The sequence below is a fragment of the Anarhichas minor genome, unplaced genomic scaffold, assembly GCF_050575085.1.
Source record: "Anarhichas minor isolate MPS153535 unplaced genomic scaffold, ASM5057508v1 ptg000051l, whole genome shotgun sequence".
Classification (NCBI taxonomy): Eukaryota; Metazoa; Chordata; class Actinopteri; order Perciformes; family Anarhichadidae; genus Anarhichas; species Anarhichas minor.
This window is the reverse complement of record NW_027466497.1, coordinates 6,237,052-6,259,914: the sequence shown is the minus strand read 5'-3', so window position 1 is coordinate 6,259,914 and position 22,863 is coordinate 6,237,052. Positions and strand designations below refer to the sequence as shown.

Here is a 22,863-nt window from a genome sequence, read left to right as displayed (position 1 = left end):
AAATAAATTGAATTGAACAGTAAAGACAGCCCACTAAAGGGAGGAAGACAGAGACGAGCTGGGATTGTGCTTTTTGCCGGCTGAGGATGGGCAAAGCAGAAGACTCTGGGGTGGAGGAGAGACCCAAATGGGACAACAAGGTTCAGTACCTGCTGACATGTATTGGCTTTGCAGTGGGGATTGGAAACGTCTGGTGTTTTCCTTACCTGTGCCAAATCTATGGAGGAGGTGAGATGCTATAATATGATGCACCAGATTAATTAAATGTATTATATTATTGTGATCTATTGTGATGCTAACACTTTTGCACTTTTACTAAAGAAATATTTTAAATGTAGGACTTTTTACTTGTAACAGTATTTACACACTGTGGTATCACTACATTGATTTAAGTACAATATCTGTACTTCTTCCATCTCTGTATATTTGTAGAAATATGTAGAAACATCAAAATAAAAGTATTGTAAAAAATATGTTTTAGTCAATAGCTGCATCATGAATGTAAAGTTATTGTTGTTGTACCTTTGTACCTGTCTATACAGTGGAGGACTGTACGCTAACTAAACAATATTATTCAAACACAAGGCTGCATACAAAGTTGAAGTACTTGTACTACTTGTAGTATTACCATTTAGAAATGGCATGACACATTTAGAAGTATAAAGTTGCATAAACTTCTACTCCACTAAATTTAAAAGGGAATTATCATACTTCTTATTAGTCTGACAGCTATAGTTACTTTTCAGATTAAAATTTTTCATACTTCCTATTCATTGAAAACCATGTACTGTATGTCCATATGTGGTGATGTTATGACTCTAAAGGTAACGCCACGCCTACACTGCGCATGCCCGGTATCACAGGTGAACGTTCATTCACCTGACTCGCTCTTCAGCTTGAGGTTTACTTATCATATCAACATGAAAACGTTATTTATATTGCTGCTCTTCTGTCATGTTGCATCTACAGGTAAGATCACACTGTGACTCTCACCGTTACGCTGTTTCCTGTTATTATTGTCGCTGTAAAACTCGTTGCAGTCACTTTGTAAAGAGCGACATCAGGAGTCATAGTTTCACTTTCACTCCGTCACACTGTGTTTATAATAATTCCGTTATTCAAACGTGTCCATCTGACACTGACTTCACATGATCAGCCTATGTATTGTTCTCATGTAGGTTACTCGTCAGTGCGTTACAGAACGACACATATGCTGCATTCATGCTTTAGTGGAGGAAAGTAAAAGTTGTTCATAACCTCTGTGTGAAGTAATGTCCGTATCTTTAGGGAGGATAGAGGCTATCCCCATATATTATTGTTTGTAAATCAAATTATATAGACAACTATTACAAGACGTTGACTAGCTAATAATAATAATTCCCTAAAGTACACAATCACAAATGAACAAATATCTGCTGTAAGAAGGCCAAAGTTACATGATTTAAAATAAGGCTACAATAAAACAATATATATTATTATTGTACACGGGCCATCTACATGACTCGTTGCTCAATGCACAAAGTCACAACATAAAATTAGTAACGTTAGTGGGTCTATAACATATTCTTTAGATAGCTCATTGTGATTTAACATATTTTTAAATACTCCCTTTATTTTGTAATTTACGACCATTAATATCCACAAAATGTTTACAAATTCAGTTCCAATAAACCTTCTTTGTTCTGCAGTGAAACACTCCCTGAAATTTTTCCTGACTGGAACTTCTGGAGTCACAAACATTCCAGAGTTTGTGGGTCTTGGGATGGTCGATGACGTCCAGGTGGGTTACTGTGACAGCAACAGCAAGACTGCGGAGCCCAAACAGGACTGGATGAGAGATTTTATAAAGGATAACCCACAACACATGGAGTCGTATACTCAGAGGTGTTTTAACAATCAGCAGTTCTTCAGAGCCAACCTTGACGACTTGAAGCAGCGCTTAAACCAAACTGGAGGTAGGTCTGTTTATGTTCATGTTTAACGTTTAGCTGGTGAGATGTAGCTTCCTGTATGAACACATGCCAGTGCTTTTTGATGAAGAGAATATGGACTTTCACTCTGTTTTCCAGCAGATGTTGAGTGGCTTCCACAGAGCCAGTAATTGGTGGATCAGCGTGTCTCTGTGGTGAAGATGTGATGTTATGTGTTAATAATCGTCTGTGCTGCGATGTCACTTTCTCCCTCTCTACCTCTCTCAGGTGCCCACATTTTACAGAGGATGAACGGCTGTGAGTGGGATGATGAGACTGGAGAGGTGATTGGTTTTCATCAGTATGGTTATGATGGAGAAGACTTCCTTGTGTTGGACCTGCAGACGCTGACGTGGACTGCACCAAGACAGCAGGCGTTCAGCACCAAACTTAGATGGGATGCTGACAAAGCCAGATTAGAATACGATAAATATTACTGCAACCACACATGTCCTCACTGGCTGAAGAAGTATCTGCACTATGGGAGGAGCTATCTGCAGAGAACAGGTAGATTCACGTGACCTGATGACACTAAAGTGTTCACACGCCTCTTCTGTTTTTAATGTAGAGTAAATATGGACATAGTTTCACTCACCTCACTTCATCTCTTTTATTCTTGGCGTCCTCTCCACTTTTATTTCATAACTTTATTCACTTAAAGCTACTAGAAGGAACTTTAACTTTGTGTTGATTCTGGCGGTCCATGTGGACAAAAACGGTCGTGTTTGTGAGCACCAGGGTCCCTTTAGAAAACCTCTCATTTTACTGCAGCAGAGGTCTGACAGTGTGCTCCATGCACTCCTGGTTCTGGTTCTCCCGTGACTCCATTCCCTCCAGTGGGTCCAGTAATACGGCCTGGGCCTCCAGCAGCATGGTGTTTGTGTTGGCTCCCAGCGGAGCAGCAAGATGAAGCGCTTCTACTGGCTGGAAGAGAAGCCGCCGCTGACGGGTGCAAAGTTCTCCACCTTCCACCGACGCTGGCTCAAGGCCAAAGCCTGCAGGGAAGCCGGATCATGGTCTGTCTGTGGAGCTTCTGATGAACCTGCATGATTTTGTCTAAATTTGCGTTAAATCTGACCCGGTGGCTCAGATGACAAGCATTAAGATTCACTATATAAAAATAGCCAATGTTCCCACTCAGAGGCATCAGTATTAGACTGAGACTGTTTCATAATCAGTTAAAGTTCCTCATCGTGACTTTAAGTGAGATCATTCACATCTGCATCTACTACATGAACACATTTAACTCCCAGTACTTCATGTTGAGATGTTAATATTAAGATAAATAATAATTAGAGCTGGGACCAATATTTATTGATGATTACTGATACTCAGGAATATCAATGAATAGATTATTGATTTAATGATGAATGGTCCTTAAATTAAAATTCAGTTCATGAAAAACATGGTTATTAAACAGTATTATTTTCACTGATTTACATATCTTTACATTTAATAAAAAACATATGTTAAGCTTATAAAATACAATGCATTGTAAGGATTAAAGGCTTTGGTTTAGATTCATTACAAACAGTTGTGTCTAGGTGAGAGAGACAAACACAAAGAGACACTTCCTGTCTAAACCTCTCAAATAACTTAATTTAAATATAAACCCTCAAAATAAAACAAATTTAAATGAAATGTTCAAGGCTTTTGGAGTTCAAACTATTATTCATTATTTCACAAATAAACACAGATTACAAAAACATTCTCAATGATTAATAGAGATTTGTGTAGCAGGACTTTATTTTTACTCTCTATTTACATCTCACAACCCCCAGATGTTGTCATTGTTTAATATTAAATACACTATTTATTGCAGTGCCTCACTAGTAGTAATTCGGTAAGTGTAGTATTATCATGAATAAGGCTCCCCCTGGTGGTGTAAGTAGACTGCATGATGTGCATTTGAATTAAATCACATGACATGTGTACTGTCCAGGGTAAGAAAGTAACATGCATCAATATTTACTGATGCTTTTAAACTGATTTATTTCTATTGATGCATAACATGCCAGCCTAAGTCCTATACACAGTTTTCTTGTTTGTTTTTAAATCCCTAGACCTTCCCTCAGTGTCTCTCATCCAGAAGACTCCCTCCTCCCCAGTCAGCTGCCACGCTACAGGTTTCTACCCTGACAGAGCCATGATGTACTGGAGGAAAGATGGAGAGGAGCATCACGAGGACGTGGACCACGGAGAGATCCTCCCCAACCACGATGGATCCTTCCAGATCAGTGTGGACCTGATCCTTTCATCAGTCGCACCTGAAGACTGGAGGAGGTACGACTGTGTGTTTCATCTCTCTGGTGTGGAGGACGACATCGTCACCAAACTGGACAAAGCACAGATCAGGACCAACTGGGGTAAGACTGAGATCAGATGTGATGGAAATTTAAAAACTAACGCTAGACCTGGATCATAACTTCAGAGGTTATGCCCAAAAGCATTTTGATGTCAATTCAACAGACGAGTTGTTGTGACTTTTAAATCTTTAACCCTCCTCTTAATCCTGATAGAAGAATCAGGTTTGCGACCTCTTATCCTCTTCTTCTGACTCTTATTGTCATAATTTGGGCAATTATTTCTATGATAACATTGTTCTCATCATCTGTGGTAGAGACAACGTGTGAATGTTTTGTGTTCCAGTTTCTCCGTCAGAGTTTTCTGCTGCTGGTGTTACTGGAGTTGTTGTAGGACTGCTGCTGCTTCCGGCACTCTGCATCGCTGGACTCTTCATCTGGAGGAGGAACAATAATGGTGAGTGAAGCCATTTTTACTCCACTGTTGGATTCAACACAGTAGAAGACGTACTGCGTATACTGTATGAGCCCTCCCACATTTACAGTCAAAGCAGAAGTCAGTGAAATTCATGCTAAACATGCAAAAGTGTTTTGTTGGTTTCTTTTCATAAACTCTGTATTTTCTTTAACATTTAATATTGTAACGTCTCTTTATTTCAGGATTCATTCCTGCAAACACAGAGTGAAATGTCCAGAGTTGTCGTGGCAAAGTCTGCAGCATCAAACAGGTCTTCAGTCACACTGATGAACCAATGGTTGGCTCACCTTTTATCTGTTCTGACCTGTGACAGACCGGATGATGGATGGGTCCTCTTCTGTCCATGGTCCTTGAGGTCGACACGCAGACAGTATTTTGGAGGGTTTGGGGATATTTTAAGTCATACTTTGTTTTTTTCTCTGTCAGCTGCCTTTTCCAACATGAGAGAGGATATAATCAATATGTTCCTTCTTTGTTTGTGATCTTCCTGTGTCGGAGCACTCCTATGAAGTTAATGGGAACTCTTCTATGAGGTCCTCCAAGTGGTCTGAGGTTGGGTACTTTCCAGATGTCCTCTCCTTTTTCTGGTTCAGTTTTTTGACAATGTTTACATGAACGGTCGTCAGCTCACCCCTGATGGTCCAGCAATCTATTAATGCATAAGTCAGCTTTTTGATATCTTTAACAGTTTTGCAATATCACAGTTTACATTTGGTGCTGTTTTCATAACTTTTTCTACATGTTTGATGGATGTGTAATGCAAACTGCATTATATTTTGGGTGGCCAGTTATCGCTGCATGTTTAAGTGGGATTTGCAAATTGTGGGTTATATTAATTCAATCACTGAGTGAACCTTTCTAGTTGTATCAACAATAATAAAGACACATCTCTGTTACAGTACAACTGTTGTGTTGGTGTCTTTTCTATTGACTGCATCCAAAAGGTGCGCTTTAGATCAGTGCTACATTTAAAACAGCATCACCAGGTTATCCATTAATCTGAGTCTTTGCACGCTAACATTTTCAACAGACTTGGCAAGTTTAACCATTAAATCATCATGCCCGGTGTTTTGACAGGAAATCCCGGTGGCCTGATTTCCTCTGAAAAAACAATAAATTCTGTAACCGTGACTCAAAGCTGCTACTGATTAACCAACAGTCCATGAATCATTCATGTCATATGCATTGAATGTGTTGTAACTCTATTATGTTGTTCATTCTGTACACTTCCCTCCTCTGTTGCTCTCCCTGAGGTTTCTTACTTTTTTCTCGCCGTTAAAGGTTTTGTTTGGAGTTCTTCCTGTACCGGTGTGAGGGTCCTGGGACAGAGGATGTCGTGTGTGTACAGATTGTAAAGCCCTCCGAGGTCAATTTGTGATTTTGGGCGATACAAAATGAATTGAATTGAACAGTAAAGACAGCCCACTAAAGGGAGGAAGACAGAGACGAGCTGGGATTGTGCTTTTTGCCGGCTGAGGATGGGCAGAGCAGAAGACTCTGGGGTGGAGGAGAGACCCAAATGGGACAACAAGGTTCAGTACCTGCTGACATGTATTGGCTTTGCAGTGGGGATTGGAAACGTCTGGTGTTTTCCTTACCTGTGCTGTATGTCCAAATGTGGTGATTTTGATTTCGACTATTTTTTATGTTATGACTCAAAGGTCACGCCGCACCCTACATACACTGCGCATGCCCGGTATCACAGGTGAACGTTCATTCACCTGACTCGCTCTTCAGCTTGAGGTTTACTTATCATATCAACATGAAAACGTTATTTATGTTGCTGCTCTTCTGTCATGTTGCATCTACAGGTAAGATCACACTGTGACTCTCACCGTTACGCTGTTTCCTGTTATTATTGTCGCTGTAAAACTCGTTGCAGTCACTTTGTAAAGAGCGACATCAGGAGTAGTTTCACTTTCACTCCGTCACACGTGTTTATAATAATTCCGTTATTCAAACGTGTCCATCTGACACTGACTTCACATGATCAGCCTATGTATTGTTCTCATGTAGGTTACTCGTCAGTGCGTTACAGAACGACACATATGCTGCATTCATGCTTTAGTGGAGGAAAGTAAAAGTTGTTCATAACCTCTGTGTGAAGTAATGTCCGTATCTTTAGGGAGGATAGAGGCTATCCCCATATATTATTGTTTGTAAATCAAATTATATACGACAACTATTACAAGACGTTGACTAGCTAATAATAATAATTCCCTAAAGTACACAATCACAAATGAACAAATATCTGCTGTAAGAAGGCCAAAGTTACATGATTTAAAATAAGGCTATAATAAAACATATATTATTATTGTACACGGGCCATCTACATGACTCGTTGCTCAATGCACAAAGTCACAACATAAAATTAGTAACGTTAGTGGGTCTACAACATATTCTTTAGGTAGCTCATTGTGATTTAACATATTTTTAAATTCTCCCTTTTTATTGTAATTGACGACCATTAATATCCATAATTTGTATAAAAATTAAGTTCCAATAAACCTTCTTTGTTCTGCAGTGAAACACTCCCTGAAATATGTCCTGACTGCAACTTCTGGAGTCACAAACATTCCAGAGTTTGTGGGTTTTGGGATGGTCGATGAAGTCCAGATGGGTTACTGTGACAGCAACAGCAATATCCCGGAGCCCAAACAGGACTGGATGAGACATTTGCTAAAGGATGACCCACAACACATTGAGTGGTATACTCGGAGGTGTTTGAGTGAGCAGCAGTTCTTCAGAGCCAACATTGACGGCTTGAAGCAGCGCTTAAACCAAACTGGAGGTAGGTCTGTTTATGTTCATGTTTAACGTTTAGCTGGTGAGATGTAGCTTCCTGTATGAACACATGCCAGTGCTTTTTGATGAAGAGAATATGGACTTTCACTCTGTTTTCCAGCAGATGTTGAGTGGCTTCCACAGAGCCAGTAATTGGTGGATCAGCGTGTCTCTGTGGTGAAGATGTGATGTTATGTGTTAATAATCGTCTGTGCTGCGATGTCACTTTCTCCCTCTCTACCTCTCTCAGGTGCCCACATTTTACAGAGGATGAACGGCTGTGAGTGGGATGATGAGACTGGAGAGGTGATTGGTTTTCATCAGTATGGTTATGATGGAGAAGACTTCATTGTGTTGGACCTGCAGACGCTGACGTGGACTGCACCAAGACAGCAGGCATTCAGCACCAAACTTAGATGGGATGCTGACAAAGCCAGATTAGAATACGAGAAATATTACTTCAACCACGAATGTCCTGACTGGCTGAAGACGTATGTGCACTATGGGAGGAGCTCTCTGCAGAGAACAGGTAGATTCACATGACCTGATGCTCTTTAAAGGACACTAAAGTGTTCACACGCCTCTTCTGTTTTTAATGTAGAGTAAATATGGACATAGTTTCTCTCACCTCACTTCATCTCTTTCATTCTTGGCGTCCTCTCCACTTTTATTTCATAACTTTATTCACTTAAAGCTCATTAAAGTTCCTCACGGTGACTCTAAGTGACATCATTCACATCTGCTACATGAACACATTTAACTCCCAGTACTTCATGTTGAGATGTTAATATTAAGATAAATAATAATTTATTGATGATTACTGATACTCAGGAATATCAATGAATATATTATTGATTTAATGATGAATGGTCCTTAAATTAAAATTCAGTCCCTGAAAAACATGGTTATTAAACAGTAGTATTTTCACTGATTTACATATCTTTACATTAAATAAATAACATGTCAAGCTTATAAAATACAATGCATTGTAAGGATCAAAGGCTTTGGTTTAGATTCATTACAAATAGTTGTGTCTTGGTGAGAGAGACAAACACAAAGAGACACTTCCTGTCTAAACCTCTCAAATAATTTATTTAAATTATAAACCCTCAAAATAAAACAAATTTAAATTAACTGTTCAAGGCTTTTGGAGTTCAAACTATTATTCATTATTTCACAAATAAACACAGATTACAAAAACATTCTCAATGATTAATAGAGATTTGTGTAGCAGGACTTTATTTTTACTCTCTATTTACATCTCACAACCCCCAGATGTTGTCATTGTTTAATATTAAATACACTATTTATTGCAGTGCCTCACTAGTAGTAATTCGGTAAGTGTAGTATTATCATGAATAAGGCTCCCCCTGGTGGTGTAAGTAGACTGCATGATGTGCATTTGCATTAAATCACATGACATGTGTACTGTCCAGGGTAAGAAAGTAACGTGCATCAATATTTACTGATGCTTTTAAACTGATTTATTTCTATTGATGCATAACATGCCAGCCTAAGTCCTATACACAGTTTTCTTGTTTGTTTTTAAATCCCTAGACCTTCCCTCAGTGTCTCTCCTCCAGAAGACTCCCTCCTCCACAGTCAGCTGCCACGCTACAGGTTTCTACCCTGACAGAGCCATGATGTACTGGAGGAAAGATGGAGAGGAGCATCACGAGGACGTGGACCACGGAGAGATCCTCCCCAACCACGATGGATCCTTCCAGATCAGTGTGGACCTGATCCTTTCATCAGTCGCACCTGAAGACTGGAGGAGGTACGACTGTGTGTTTCATCTCCCTGGTGTGGAGGACGTCATCGTCACCAAACTGGACAAAGCACAGATCAGGACCAACTGGGGTAAGACTGAGATCAGATGTGATGGAAGTTTAAAAACTAACGCTAGACCTGGATCATAACTTCAGAGGTTATGCCCAAAAGCATTTTGTTGTCAATTCAACAGACGAGTTGTTGTGACTTTTAAATCTTTAACCCTCCTCTTAATCCTGATAGAATAATCAGGTTTGCAACCTCTTATCCTCTTCTTCTGACTCTTATTGTCATAATTTGGGCAATTATTTCTATGATAACATTGTTCTCATCATCTGTGGTAGAGACAACGTGTGAATGTTTTGTGTTCCAGTTTCTCCGTCAGAGTTTTCTGCTGCTGGTGTTACTGGAGTTGTTGTAGGACTGCTGCTGCTTCCGGCACTCTGCATCGCTGGACTCTGAATCTGGAGGAGGAACAATAATGGTGAGTGAAGCCATTTTTACTCCACTGTTGGATTCAACACAGTAGAAGACGTACTGCGTATACTGTATGAGCTCTCCCACATTTACAGTCAAAGCAGAAGTCAGTGAAATTCATGCTAAACATGCAAAAGTGTTTTGTTGGTTTCTTTTCATAAACTCTGTATTTTCTTTAACATTTAATATTGTAACGTCTCTTTATTTCAGGATTCATTCCTGCAAACACAGAGTGAAATGTCCAGAGTTGTCGTGGCAAAGTCTGCAGCATCAAACAGGTCTTCAGTCACACTGATGAACCAATGGTTGGCTCACCTTTTATCTGTTCTGACCTGTGACAGACCGGATGATGGATGGGTCCTCTTCTGTCCATGGTCCTTGAGGTCGACACGCAGACAGTATTTTGGAGGGTTTGGGGATATTTTAAGTCATACTTTGTTTTTTTCTCTGTCAGCTGCCTTTTCCAACATGAGAGAGGATATAATCAATATGTTCCTTCTTTGTTTGTGATCTTCCTGTGTCGGAGCACTCCTATGAAGTTAATGGGAACTCTTCTATGAGGTCCTCCAAGTGGTCTGAGGTTGGGTACTTTCCAGATGTCCTCTCCTTTTTCTGGTTCAGTTTTTTGACAATGTTTACATGAACGGTCGTCAGCTCACCCCTGATGGTCCAGCAATCTATTAATGCATAAGTCAGCTTTTTGATATCTTTAACAGTTTTGCAATATCACAGTTTACATTTGGTGCTGTTTTCATAACTTTTTCTACATGTTTGATGGATGTGTAATGCAAACTGCATTATATTTTGGGTGGCCAGTTATCGCTGCATGTTTAAGTGGGATTTGCAAATTGTGGGTTATATTAATTCAATCACTGAGTGAACCTTTCTAGTTGTATTAACAATAATAAAGACACATCTCTGTTACGGTACAACTGTTGTGTTGGTGTCTTTTCTATTGACTGCATCCAAAAGGTGCGCTTTAGATCAGTGCTACATTTAAAACAGCATCACCAGGTTATCCATTAATCTGAGTCTTTGCACGCTAACATTTTCAACAGACTTGGCAAGTTTAACCATTAAATCATCATGCCCGGTGTTTTGACAGGAAATCCCGGTGGCCTGATTTCCTCTTAAAAAACAATAAATTCTGTAACCGTGACTCAAAGCTGCTACTGATTAACCAACAGTCCATGAATCATTCATGTCATATGCATTGAATGTGTTGTAACTCTATTATGTTGTTCATTCTGTACACTTCCCTCCTCTGTTGCTCTCCCTGAGGTTTCTTACTTTTTTCTCGCCGTTAAAGGTTTTGTTTGGAGTTCTTCCTGTACCGGTGTGAGGGTCCTGGGACAGAGGATGTCGTGTGTGTACAGATTGTAAAGCCCTCTGAGGTCAATTTGTGATTTTGGGCGATACAAAATGAATTGAATTGAACAGTAAAGACAGCCCACTAAAGGGAGGAAGACAGAGACGAGCTGGGATTGTGCTTTTTGCCGGCTGAGGATGGGCAGAGCAGAAGACTCTGGGGTGGAGGAGAGACCCAAATGGGACAACAAGGTTCAGTACCTGCTGACATGTATTGGCTTTGCAGTGGGGATTGGAAACGTCTGGTGTTTTCCTTACCTGTACTGTATGTCCAAATGTGGTGATTTTGATTTCGACTATTTTTTATGTTATGACTCAAAGGTCACGCCGCACCCTACATACACTGCGCATGCCCGGTATCACAGGTGAACGTTCATTCACCTGACTCGCTCTTCAGCTTGAGGTTTACTTATCATATGAACATGAAAACGTTATTTATGTTGCTGCTCTTCTGTCATGTTGCATCTACAGGTAAGATCACACTGTGACTCTCACCGTTACGCTGTTTCCTGTTATTATTGTCGCTGTAAAACTCGTAACAGTCACTTTGTAAAGAGCGACATCAGGAGCCATAGTTTCACTTTCACTCCGTCACACTGTGTTTATAATAATTCCATTATTCAAACGTGTCCATCTGACACTGACTTCACATGATCAGCCTATGTATTGTTCTCATGTAGGTTACTCGTCAGTGCGTTACAGAACGACACATATGCTGCATTCATGCTTTAGTGGAGGAAAGTGAAAGTTGTTCATAACCTCTGTGTGAAGTAATGTCCGTATCTTTAGGGAGGATAGAGGCTATCCCCATATATTATTGTTTGTAAAACAAATTATATACAACTATTGCAAGACGTTGTCTAGCTAATAATAATAATTCCCTAAAGTACACAATTGTAAAATAAACAAATATCTGCTGTAAGAAGGCCAAAGTTACATGATTTAAAATAAGGCTACAATAAAACATATATTATTATTGTACACGGGCCATCTACATGACTCGTTGCTCAATGCACAAAGTCACAACATAAAATTAGTAACGTTAGTGGGTCTATAACATATTCTTTAGGTAGCTCATTGTGATTTAACATATTTTTTAATTCTCCATTTTTTTTTGTAATTGACAACCATTAATATCCATAATTTGTATAAAAATTAAGTTCCAATAAACCTTCTTTGTTCTGCAGTGAAACACTCCCTGACATTTTTCATGACTGCAACTTCTGGAGTCACAAACATTCCAGAGTTTGTGGCTTTTGCGATGGTCGATGAAGTCCAGATGGGTTACTGTGACAGCAACATCAAGACTGCGGTGCCCAAACAGGACTGGATGAGAGATTTTATAAAGGATAACCCACAACACATTGAGTGGTATGTTCAGAAGTGTTTTAGCAATCAGCAGGTCTTCAGAGCCAACCTCGACAACTTGAAGCAGCGCTTAAACCAAACTGGAGGTAGGTCTGTTTATGTTCATGTTTAACGTTTAGCTGGTGAGATGTAGCTTCCTGTATGAACACATGCCAGTGCTTTTTGATGAAGAGAATATGGACTTTCACTCTGTTTTCCAGCAGATGTTGAGTGGCTTCCACAGAGCCAGTAATTGGTGGATCAGCGTGTCTCTGTGATGAAGATGTGATGTTATGTGTTAATAATCGTCTGTGCTGCGATGTCACTTTCTCCCTCTCTACCTCTCTCAGGTGCCCACATTTTACAGAGGATGAACGGCTGTGAGTGGGATGATGAGACTGGAGAGGCTATTGGTTTTCATCAGTTTGGTTATGATGGAGAAGACTTCATTGTGTTGGACCTGCAGACGATGACGTGGACTGCACCAAGACAGCAGGCGTTCATCACCAAACTTAGATGGGATGCTGACGAAGTTGGATTAGAATTCAATAAATATTACCACATCAACGAATGTCCTGACAGGCTGAAGAAGTATCTGGACTATGGGAGGAGATTTCTGCAGAGAACAGGTAGATTCACGTGACCTGATGCTTTTTAAAGGACACTAAAGTGTTCACACGCCTCTTCTGTTTTTATGTACATGTAACCTCTGTAAGATGTTTCCTGGCTAAATTAATCTCTTGGAGCTGATCAGGCTTGTGGTAACAGCAGGTTTATTCCACATCTGCATATATAACAAAGGACAACAGTTCATCAGTTCATCACTTGTGGACAACTGCGCGTGCTCTAGTTGTGAATCCTCCGTTGCTATCAGTATTACCCATAGTTCTTTGCATCTTCTATTCAGTGCAGGTACAAATTTACAACAGCAGGTGGCGTAGTTTTCCCATTTAGCAGGATTTAGCCTGAACCTTTTCAACTATGTTACATACACCCCCCTTAAATCCTGCTAAATTGGGGCACATTGAATGAGAAAAAAAACAAAACACAAAAGATACAATTTACAAAACTCCAGTTGCGTAGTCATAAGAGCATAACCAGTTCAGTCAGTTAGAAACGTTTCACTTGGAATTAAGTCAGCAAGGGATTGGCCAATCCCCCTACCAACATAGACACAAAAGATGCTGTGTACACCTCTCATTTTGTAAACACTGCTCGATGACATAGGCAACTGTAAGATACCTCAGTTAAGTGTAAAAAAAAAACCTCAACATAGTCAGCATTCGAACCAGAAAACATGTTCCTCACAAAAGAAAACAAAGAATCAACTGATGACACTGAGTCATCTACAATCTGTTCGTTCATTTCACAAATGACTCGAACTGGAGGTTTTACAGGTCTACCTGCCCTAGTGTAAAGTGGAGGCGGCTGTGCGCAAGCTATGTGGTCCTGCGTGAGTGCACCTAGCTGTGTGTCAGTTGCCTGTTTAGGGGAGGAGATATGTAGAGCTTCCTCTGCTGAGGGCTGGGAAGGTACTTCCAGGGACACCACACATCCAGCAGGGGGCCCAGGGGAAGGCAAATCTACAGCTTGAACTGAAGGATCCGAGGTATTCAAAATCTCACACACAGTATGTGGGACCACAGTCACTCCAGTCTCTGAGGGTGGAGCACTCACAGCCACAACAAGAGAACAATCGGGTTGGCTGGCTGTAGTGTCCCCATCACTTGCATCATCTATTTGTAGGAGCCAGTCAATTGTCTTTGTCACACTGTCCTGTACAGCAACAGGTACCACTGGGTCACATTGTCCACTTCCAGCAACTGAAGAGCAGCTTGACTCCAAGGAGTCGTCACCTCCCATCGGGAGAAAACTCACAGGGAGTAGGAGGTTTCTATGAACAACTTTTCCCCTTGATGTCGCAGGATCTCTGATGCTGTACACATTGATTTCAGGCCTCACAGATGCCACTTCATAAACTGTGGACTCCCATTTGTCTGCAATTTTCCTCTTGCCTCTCTCGCCGCGATTTGCAAGCAAGACTCTGTCGCCAACAGTGAGGGGTGATCCTTTTGCTTTGCGATTGTAGTTCTTCGCCTGACGAGCCTGTTCTGTCCGACTGTTCAGCCAGGTCATGTTTCAAGCGAGAGACAAACTCATGGTCGTCAACAACAGCACCATTAGGGAGGGCATGCTGGAACACAACATCAACAGGCAGACGCGGAATCCTCCCAAACATGAGAAAGAAAGGCGCAAAACCTGTTGTCTCGTGTTCAGTGCAGTTGTAGCAGAACGTCAGCATCTGAAGCATTTGTGGCCACCTGGCTTTGGACTGGGGCAGTAGAGCCCTTATCATGTTCCCAAGAGTCCTGTTGTATCGCTCGACAACTCCATTCCCCATAGGATGGTACGGGGTGGTATGTGATTTTTGAATGCCAGCCATCTCCAGGAGCTCCTTAATGAGATGACTCTCAAAATTGGCTCCCTGATCCGAATGGATGCGTTTAGGGAAACCATATATGCAGAAAAAGTCATTCCAGAGACGGCGGGCCCTGATGACCAGATGAGTCGTGGAGGCCATGGAGGACTTGGGTCTTCAGGGAGTCTGGAACAACAACCTGGTGAATTGTCATGTTCATCTGTCTGTCTTTCTTTACCTTGTACAACATTCCATTCCTTATGGAGAGCTTGGGCCATTGTCTCAACAGTTTCATCACTGCACGAGACTCACCAGCACGTTCACGCCTAGAGGGCCTCCTGCGACGCCGGACGTAAAAGAAAACTCTGCTTAAGACATCATCCTGCTCTTGCAGATTAACCAGTTCACTCTTTGGTAGCGAATCAATTTGGTTGACATCGGCAAGCTGGAGAATAGCTGGTCCTGTGCCTCTCACTTGACTGACACCTCCAGAGTCATGTGCATCCAACACAGCCGAGACATCCTGTGAAGAGAGGGACCCCTGCGGCGGAGGTGAAGTGACAACAGCTCCCTCTGGACTGATGAACAACCAACTGGCAGTTAGTAGTACATCTGAATGCATACTGTCCTATCCACTGTGGTATATTTTCAGGTCTTGCACGATACAGCGAAGACCCCCAAGTGTATTTGTCTTAGATGAAAACCAGATGTGCAGGAGACCAGGGGCAGAAGGGTGGATGTGTAGAATAAGGAGGCCACATACATTCTCTTACGTTCCGCCCAGATGTAAACATAACATGTACCCTATATAAAGATGAAGCAAGAGCCCTAGAGGCAGGGACTTTCAGATTCGACTTGAGACCTCCGGACGATCTAGACGTCCGTAATGGCATGTGTTGCTTGTTTGTAATAAACTTTATTATACCAGCAAGAACAGTGTCCAAGGAGCATCCTTCATCATCACTTCAACAGAACTGTCGCATGAAAGATACGACACCACCATTCCATTTACATTGTTCAGTGATGAGGCATACGGTTCAGTCACAAGACGGTGGCCTATGCATGACTGGACAAATGGCTCCCTACTCAGTGCATCGGCAACCACATTCTTTGTGCCAGGGACATAGTTTAGGTCAAAACTGTATGCTGCAAGCCTTGAAACCCATATTTGTTCACATGCATCTAACCTAGGCTTAGTCAAGATGTATGTCAATGGATTATTATCCGTCCAGACTGAGAAACATCGCCCATTCAGCCAATGGCTAAATTTGTCACAGACCGCCCATTTAAGAGCGAGAAACTCCAGCCGATGTGCTGGATAGTTCAGCTGGGAGTGTGACAGTGTCTTGCTGGCAAACGCCACTGGTCTGGCAATTTTTCCATCAGGAGGCAACTGCGAGAGTACAGCTCCTAGGCCATCAAATGAGGCGTCAACAGCGAGGATGAGTGGTGCATCAAAATCTGGATGGGCCAACGCGACACTGTGCACAAGCTCATGTTTCAAAGTTCTGAATGCTTCCCTGCACTCATCAGTCCAGTCAGTCGGGGACAGTTTAACATGGCCTCTTTTGAATTTTGGTTTATGGCCTCTTCCTCTTTTGTGTGGTGTGGCAGGCTCAGCCACAAGGTTGAACAGTGGCTTAGCTTTAGCTGAACATCCCTCAATAAAATGGTGGTAGTAGAGAACCATTCCCAAGAAAGATCTGATTTTCTTAGCACAAGGTGTTTTCCCATCAGAGTCCATCAGATCAGCTTCCTGCACATCATTTATAGCCTGTACTTCACTTGGATCCGTCCTAACACCATCTCCACATATGATGTGTCCCAGAAACTTGACAGACCGGCGAAGAAAGTGACACTTCTTAGGCGAGAGCTTCAGGTTGTTAGCAGCAAGGCGTGAGAAAACCATCTGCAGACGCTCAAGTGCAACCTGTTCAGATGGAGCAAAGACCATAAGGTCATCCAGGTAGCATAACAGGCTTGTGAAGTTCTCATCGCCAAAGATGGACATCATCATTCGCATAAAAGTGGCAGGACTGTTTGTCAGGCCCTGGGGCATCCTGTTATACTCATGGAGACCGAATGGGGAGGAAAACGCTGTGTATTTCTTGTCGTCCTCGTGCAGCCTGACATTGTAGAACCCTGATGTGAGGTCCATTGTGGAGAAGAACACATTGCCACCAAGTGCAGCAAGGGAGTCTGTCTGATGAGGCAACGGATGTGCGTCCTTCACTGTTCTTGCGTTCAACCACCTGAAGTCATTGCAGATGCGAAGATCACTTGTCGGCTTGACAACCAGGACGAGGGGAGATGAATACTCGCTCTGAGATTTACGAATTATTCCCAATTCCTCCATCTCATTCAGAGCTGTACGAAGCTTGTCATAATGGCACGGTGGGACCTGCCTGAATGGAAGTCTGAAGGGCTTGTCATCCACTAAGCGGATTCTGTGGACAAAATCTGTCGCCTCACCACAGTCCATTTTGTGCCTCGAAAAGGTGGACTCATACTGCTCAATGAGCTGCAGCAGCTTATCCTTCCATTCGAGGGAAACTTCACAAGATGAGAGGTCCACGTCCTGCAGGCCCATGTCATTTAGGATGCGCGATATCTCCTCTTCCGACCTTGGTGCAGGTGGTGAGGTCTGTGTGTATTGTGCACTGGATTGGATGCGATCGGGTTCAGGTAAGTCCTGCACAGAAAGACAGGGGGACACATCTGCAACCTTTGCATTTCTTTTAATGGTGAGAGGCTTGTCAGTGGGATTTACTATTTTGACTGGAACCCAGCCATCACCCCATAATAAAGTAACAACTCTCCCCACCATAATTTGTGCAGGCCTGGCCTTGGACTGGGTGGGTTCGATGATGACCGTACTCCCCACTCCAGTGATGTCAGATGCAGGCAGTTTAGCCCCCACTAAATGTTCAGACATCGGTAGAGTGACACATCTTTTGAGTTTAGCTGTGCCGATTCTGTTTGGCATTGCACCGCCTTCCCATTCATCCGAGTAGGACAGCAGGGATGCCAAATGGGGCAACTTATCATTTGGAGCACTGTTCACTGGAGACGTGATGTTATGGCCACTAACAGTTTCTTTCATCCGTGGTATGAGCCACTTGATGGCATTGCTGCCGAGAATCATTTCATCAGTTTGGCCTGGCACAACTAGCACAGGAAGTATCACCTTATAGCCATAAACTGATGCAGTGAGGTCATACATGGCAGAAGGTGTGATCAGGTGACCCCCACAGCCAACAATGACGAAGTCCTCGGCTGATTTCTTTTCAATGTTAGGGATGGACTGTGAAAGTTTTGTGGCAGCTGTCTCACTTATAGTGCATGCCATAGATCCACTGTCTATTAATGCTCTGAGAACATGCCCTCCATCAGTAGTCACATCTGTGTAGAATAGGCTGTCAGTCTTTGAGAGTCTCTGCAAGCCTTGCACAATCAGTGTTTTTTGTGATGGCACTATGCTGCTGTAGGTGTGATACAATGTTTCATAATCATCAATGTCTGTCAAATCCAAGGTGGGAGGTTCACTCACTTGATCTGCGCTGTCCTCCCCTGCACGCAGATCATTCAGTTTCCCTGCTGACCATAGTCAGAAGGACGTCTTCCCTCTGGGCAGTTGCGTCTTGGGTTGCCAGGTAAGTGGCACAGGAAACAGAGCCTGTTCTCTCGACAGTGTGTGAGGGCAGAGTGAGAGCCTTCTTTACAAATGGAACATGGCGTCTCATTTAATTCCTCAACTCTTGGAAGCCTGTTGTTGGAATGTGGCTTTTTGTTGGCTTGAGCATAACCCGGGCCCTGGAGCAACACTTTCTCTAGCATTTCAATTAACCTCTCCAGAGTGGAGGTCTCTTGACTCACAGCCTTTTTCTGTTCGGGGATGTCTGAAACTGAAGTAGCATTAGCACTAACCTCAACTTTATTCATGTTGATTCTGCTACCCCCCTCTGTAGAAGACCTGAGTCCCTTCTCTAGATGGTATTCATCTAACACTTCCTGAACTTCACGAGCTGACCATTTATCCATTGTCTTGGACCTAAAGTTAAGAGCTAGATCTTTACTGGGGCAGTGTCTGATGAACATCCGTGTGACTTCAACACTGGGGTTGTCAAACATTTTACCCTGCTCTTCAAGACCACTTGCAGCAACATCAGCTGCTCGGTTCAGTCTAAGCCAATACTCATATGGATCCTTCTGTTCTTTTGCCGTGGTGGAATAAAAGTCAGCCAGAGACACAGAGGAGCAATGGCTCGTACTGAAATGTCTGCGCAGGAGTCCATAGATGGCCTGTGGGTTATGCCGGACATCAACTTCACTGTTTCTTATTCCAAATCTCACAACGTCCTTTGCTCTGCCTCTCAGGTGGATGAGAATTTCCTCAGCCTGATTCTCAAGCTGAACGCCACTCTTTCTGATGTAATTCTTCATTGATTCTTCCCATTCGTCAACAGCCAGCGTATCCAAACTCTCCCCTCGGAATACAGGTGGGTCCTTGACTCCTCTCTGAGTTACCAGCTGGACTTGGGAGAGATCTAGTGTGCGGCTGGAGTCTTTCTTTTGGAATGTTTCTTCAGGACTTGTATGCACAGAAGCTGCAGGGCTTGATGTGTTGAGGCGTGACATAATGCTACCAGCTAGCTGCTGCCCTATCTGCTGCACAATAGTGCTCATTTGGTCAACTAGTCTCACATCATCAAGGGGAGGGTCTGGAACTGATGTACTAGTGCACTGTGGTGGATGTAACTCAACTATAGGCTGACTCTGAGGTGTCACTACTTCCCTACGTCTGAAAGGACTGTGCACCAAATCCTCACCAAAAGCTGTTCTATCCCCCACCTGACGGTCACCTAGTGAAAATGGAACAGGTGTGGCAAGCAGCCCCCTACCCCTGCCAAAACTGATAGGAGTCATATCGGAGGTACCAAATTCATTGAGACTCATACTTAATAGCAAAATACTCACTCAGTCTCATACAGTCTCAAGGGAATATGGCTGTAGTTAGCTAAATAAACCTGACAGTCAGATACAGTGAAGAAAGAATTGCAGCCCCAAAATGATGCAGTGGTGAGAAGACATCTGCTCGGTCCGGCGTAGTCATGGACGGGTCACGGCACCAATGTAACCTCTGTGAGATGTCTCCTGGCTAAATTAATCTCTTGGAGCTGGTCAGGCTTGTGGTAACAGCAGGTTTATTCCACATCTGCATATATAACAAAGGACAACAGTTCATCAGTTCATCACTTGTGGACAACTGCGCATGCTCTAGTAGTGAATCCTCCGTTGCTATCAGTATTACCCATAGTCCTTTGCATCTTCTATTCAGTGCAGGTATAAATTTACAACAGCAGGTGGCGTAGTTTTCCCATTTAGCGGGATTTAACCTGAACCTTTTCAACTATGTTACATACAGTAAATATGGACATAGTTTCTCTGACCTCACTTCATCTCTTTTATTCTTGGCGTCCTCTCCACTTTTATATCATAACTTTATTCACTTAAAGCTACTACAAGGAACTTAAACTTTGTGTTGATTTTGGCGGTCCATGTGGACAAAAGCGGTCGTCTTCGCGAGCACCAGGGTCCCTTTAGAAAATCTCTCATTTTACTGCAGCAGAGGTCTGACAGTGTGCTCCATGCACTCCTGGTTCTGGTTCTCCCGTGACTCCATTCCTTCCAGCGGGCCCAGTAGCCTAATACGGCCTGGGCCTCCAGCAGCGTGTTGTTTGTGTTGGCTCCCAGCGGAGCAGCAAGATGAAGCGCTTCTACTGGCTGGAAGAGAAGCCGCCGCTGACGGGTGCAAAGTTCTCCACCTTCCACCGATGCTGGCTCAAGGCCAAAGGCTGCAGGGAAGCCGGATCATGGTCTGTCCGTGGAGTTTCTGAGGAACCTGCATGATTTTGTCTAATTGTCTAAGTGGTAAATCTGACCCGGTGGCTCAGATCACAAGCATTAAGATTCGCTATATAAAAATAGTCAATGTTCCCACTCAGAGGCATCAGTATTAAACTGAGACTGTTTCATAATCAGTTAAAGTTCCTCATCGTGACTTTAAGTGAGATCATTCACATCTGCATCTGCTACATAAACACATTTAACTCCCAGTACTTCATGTTGAGATGTTAATATTAAGATAAATAATAATTAGAGCTGGGACCAATATTTATTGATGATTACTGATACTCAGGAATATCAATGAATAGATTATTGATTTAATGATGAATGGTCCTTAAATTAAAATTCAGTACATGAAAAACATGGTTATTAAACAGTAGCATTTTCATTGATTTACATATCTTTACATTTAATAAATAACATATGTTAAGCTTATAAAATACAATGCATTGTAAGGATTAAAGGCTTTGGTTTAGATTCATTACAAACAGTTGTGTCTAGGTGAGAGAGACAAACACAAAGAGACACTTCCTGTCTAAACCTCTCAAATAATTTAATTTAAATATAAACCCTCAAAATAAAACAAATTTAAATTCACTGTTCAAGGCTTTTAGAGTTCAAACTATTATTCATTATTTCACAAATAAGCACAGATTACAAAAACATTCTCAATGATTAATAGAGATTTGTGTAGCAGGACTTTATTTTTATTCTCCATTTACATCTCACAACCCCCAGATGTTGTCATTGTTTAATATTAAATGTACTATTTATTGCAGTGCCTCACTAGTAGTAATTCGGTAAGTGTAGTATTATTATGAATAAGGCTCCCCCTGGTGGTGGAAGTAGACTGCATGATGTGCATTTGAATTAAATCACATGACATGTGTACTGTCCAGGGTAAGAAAGTAACGTGCATCAATATTTACTGATGCTTTTAAACTGATTTATTTGTATTGATGCATAACATGCCAGCCTAAGTCCTATACACAGTTTTCTTGTTTGTTTTTAAATCCCTAGACCTTCCCTCAGTGTCTCTCCTCCAGAAGACTCCCTCCTCCCCAGTCAGCTGCCACGCTACAGGTTTCTACCCTGACAGAGCCATGATGTACTGGAGGAAAGATGGAGAGGAGCATCACGAGGACGTGGACCACGGAGAGATCCTCCCCAACCACGATGGATCCTTCCAGATCAGTGTGGACCTGATCCTTTCATCAGTCGCACCTGAAGACTGGAGGAGGTACGACTGTGTGTTTCATTTCTCTGGTGTGGAGGACGTCATCGTCACCAAACTGGACAAAGCACAGATCAGGACCAACTGGGGTAAGACTGAGATCAGATGTGATGGAAATTTAAAAACTAACGCTAGACCAGGATCATAACTTCAGAGGTTATGCCCAAAAGCATTTTGTTGTCAATTCAACAGACGAGTTGTTGTGACTTTTAAATCTTTAACCCTCCTCTTAATCCTGATAGAAGAATCAGGTTTGCGACCTCTTATCCTCTTCTTCTGACTCTTATTTTCATAGTTTGGGCAATTATTTCTATGATAACATTGTTCTCATCATCTGTGGTAGAAACAACGTGTGAATGTTTTGTGTTCCAGTTTCTCCGTCAGAGTTTCCTGCTGCTGGTGTTACTGGAGTTGTTGTAGGACTGCTGCTTCTGGCACTCTGCATCGCTGGACTCTTCATCTGGAGGAGGAACAATAATGGTGAGTGAAGCCATTTTTACTCCACTGTTGGATTCAACACAGTAGAAGACGTACTGCGTATACTGTATGAGCTCTCCCACATTTACAGTCAAAGCAGAAATCAGTGAAATTAATACAAAATATGCAAAAGTGTTTTGTTGGTTTCTTTTCATAAACTCTGTATTATCTTCAACATTTAATATTGTAACGTCTCTTTATTTCAGGATTCATTCCTGCAAACACAGAGTGAAATGTCCAGAGTTGTCGTGGCAAAGTCTGCAGCATCAAACAGGTCTTCAGTCACACTGATGAACCAATGGTTGGCTCACCTTTTATCTCTTCTGACC

The 22,863-nt window shown here is 42.2% G+C and overlaps 3 protein-coding genes and 1 long non-coding RNA gene across 4 annotated transcripts; all 4 read left to right on the top strand.

The window, feature by feature from the left end:
• Nucleotides 1-857: 857 nt before the first annotated feature.
• LOC142971965 (major histocompatibility complex class I-related protein 1-like) lies at nt 858-4,738 on the top strand. Its single transcript, XM_076112716.1, has 5 exons — nt 858-969; nt 1,689-1,955; nt 2,199-2,477; nt 4,034-4,336; nt 4,620-4,738. Exons 1-5 carry the CDS (start codon nt 921-923, stop codon nt 4,736-4,738), a joined length of 1,017 nt encoding a protein of 338 aa, XP_075968831.1. The 5' UTR covers nt 858-920.
• A 1,712-nt stretch (nt 4,739-6,450) lies between these two features.
• Nucleotides 6,451-9,908, top strand: LOC142931398 (major histocompatibility complex class I-related protein 1-like). The gene is made up of 5 exons (XM_076075298.1): nt 6,451-6,562; nt 7,276-7,542; nt 7,786-8,064; nt 9,093-9,395; nt 9,679-9,908. Exons 1-5 carry the CDS (start codon nt 6,514-6,516, stop codon nt 9,765-9,767), a joined length of 987 nt encoding a protein of 328 aa, XP_075931413.1. The 5' UTR covers nt 6,451-6,513; the 3' UTR covers nt 9,768-9,908.
• Nucleotides 9,909-11,509: 1,601 nt separating this feature from the next.
• Nucleotides 11,510-22,205, top strand: LOC142971964 (major histocompatibility complex class I-related protein 1-like). Its single transcript, XM_076112715.1, has 4 exons — nt 11,510-11,621; nt 12,338-12,604; nt 12,848-13,126; nt 21,844-22,205. Exons 1-4 carry the CDS (start codon nt 11,567-11,569, stop codon nt 22,203-22,205), a joined length of 963 nt encoding a protein of 320 aa, XP_075968830.1. The 5' UTR covers nt 11,510-11,566.
• LOC142931409 (uncharacterized) lies at nt 13,143-15,850 on the top strand. Its single transcript, XR_012947338.1, has 2 exons — nt 13,143-15,118; nt 15,206-15,850. It is a non-coding gene; the product is annotated as an uncharacterized LOC142931409 (long non-coding RNA).
• Nucleotides 22,206-22,863: the final 658 nt, after the last annotated feature.

Excerpts from the sequence above, each read along its gene's own strand:
- LOC142971965 (XM_076112716.1), top strand. The coding sequence starts at position 921 with ATGAAAACGTTATTTATATTGCTGCTCTTCTGTCATGTTGCATCTACA. Across the intron at positions 1,956-2,198 it reads GCGCTTAAACCAAACTGGAG|GTGCCCACATTTTACAGAGG; the intron begins GTAGGTCTGTTT and ends TACCTCTCTCAG. Across the intron at positions 4,337-4,619 it reads ACAGATCAGGACCAACTGGG|TTTCTCCGTCAGAGTTTTCT; the intron begins GTAAGACTGAGA and ends TTTGTGTTCCAG.
- LOC142931398 (XM_076075298.1), top strand. The coding sequence starts at position 6,514 with ATGAAAACGTTATTTATGTTGCTGCTCTTCTGTCATGTTGCATCTACA. Across the intron at positions 6,563-7,275 it reads CTGTCATGTTGCATCTACAG|TGAAACACTCCCTGAAATAT; the intron begins GTAAGATCACAC and ends TTTGTTCTGCAG. Across the intron at positions 8,065-9,092 it reads GAGCTCTCTGCAGAGAACAG|ACCTTCCCTCAGTGTCTCTC; the intron begins GTAGATTCACAT and ends TTAAATCCCTAG.
- LOC142971964 (XM_076112715.1), top strand. The coding sequence starts at position 11,567 with ATGAACATGAAAACGTTATTTATGTTGCTGCTCTTCTGTCATGTTGCA. Across the intron at positions 12,605-12,847 it reads GCGCTTAAACCAAACTGGAG|GTGCCCACATTTTACAGAGG; the intron begins GTAGGTCTGTTT and ends TACCTCTCTCAG. Across the intron at positions 13,127-21,843 it reads GAGATTTCTGCAGAGAACAG|ACCTTCCCTCAGTGTCTCTC; the intron begins GTAGATTCACGT and ends TTAAATCCCTAG.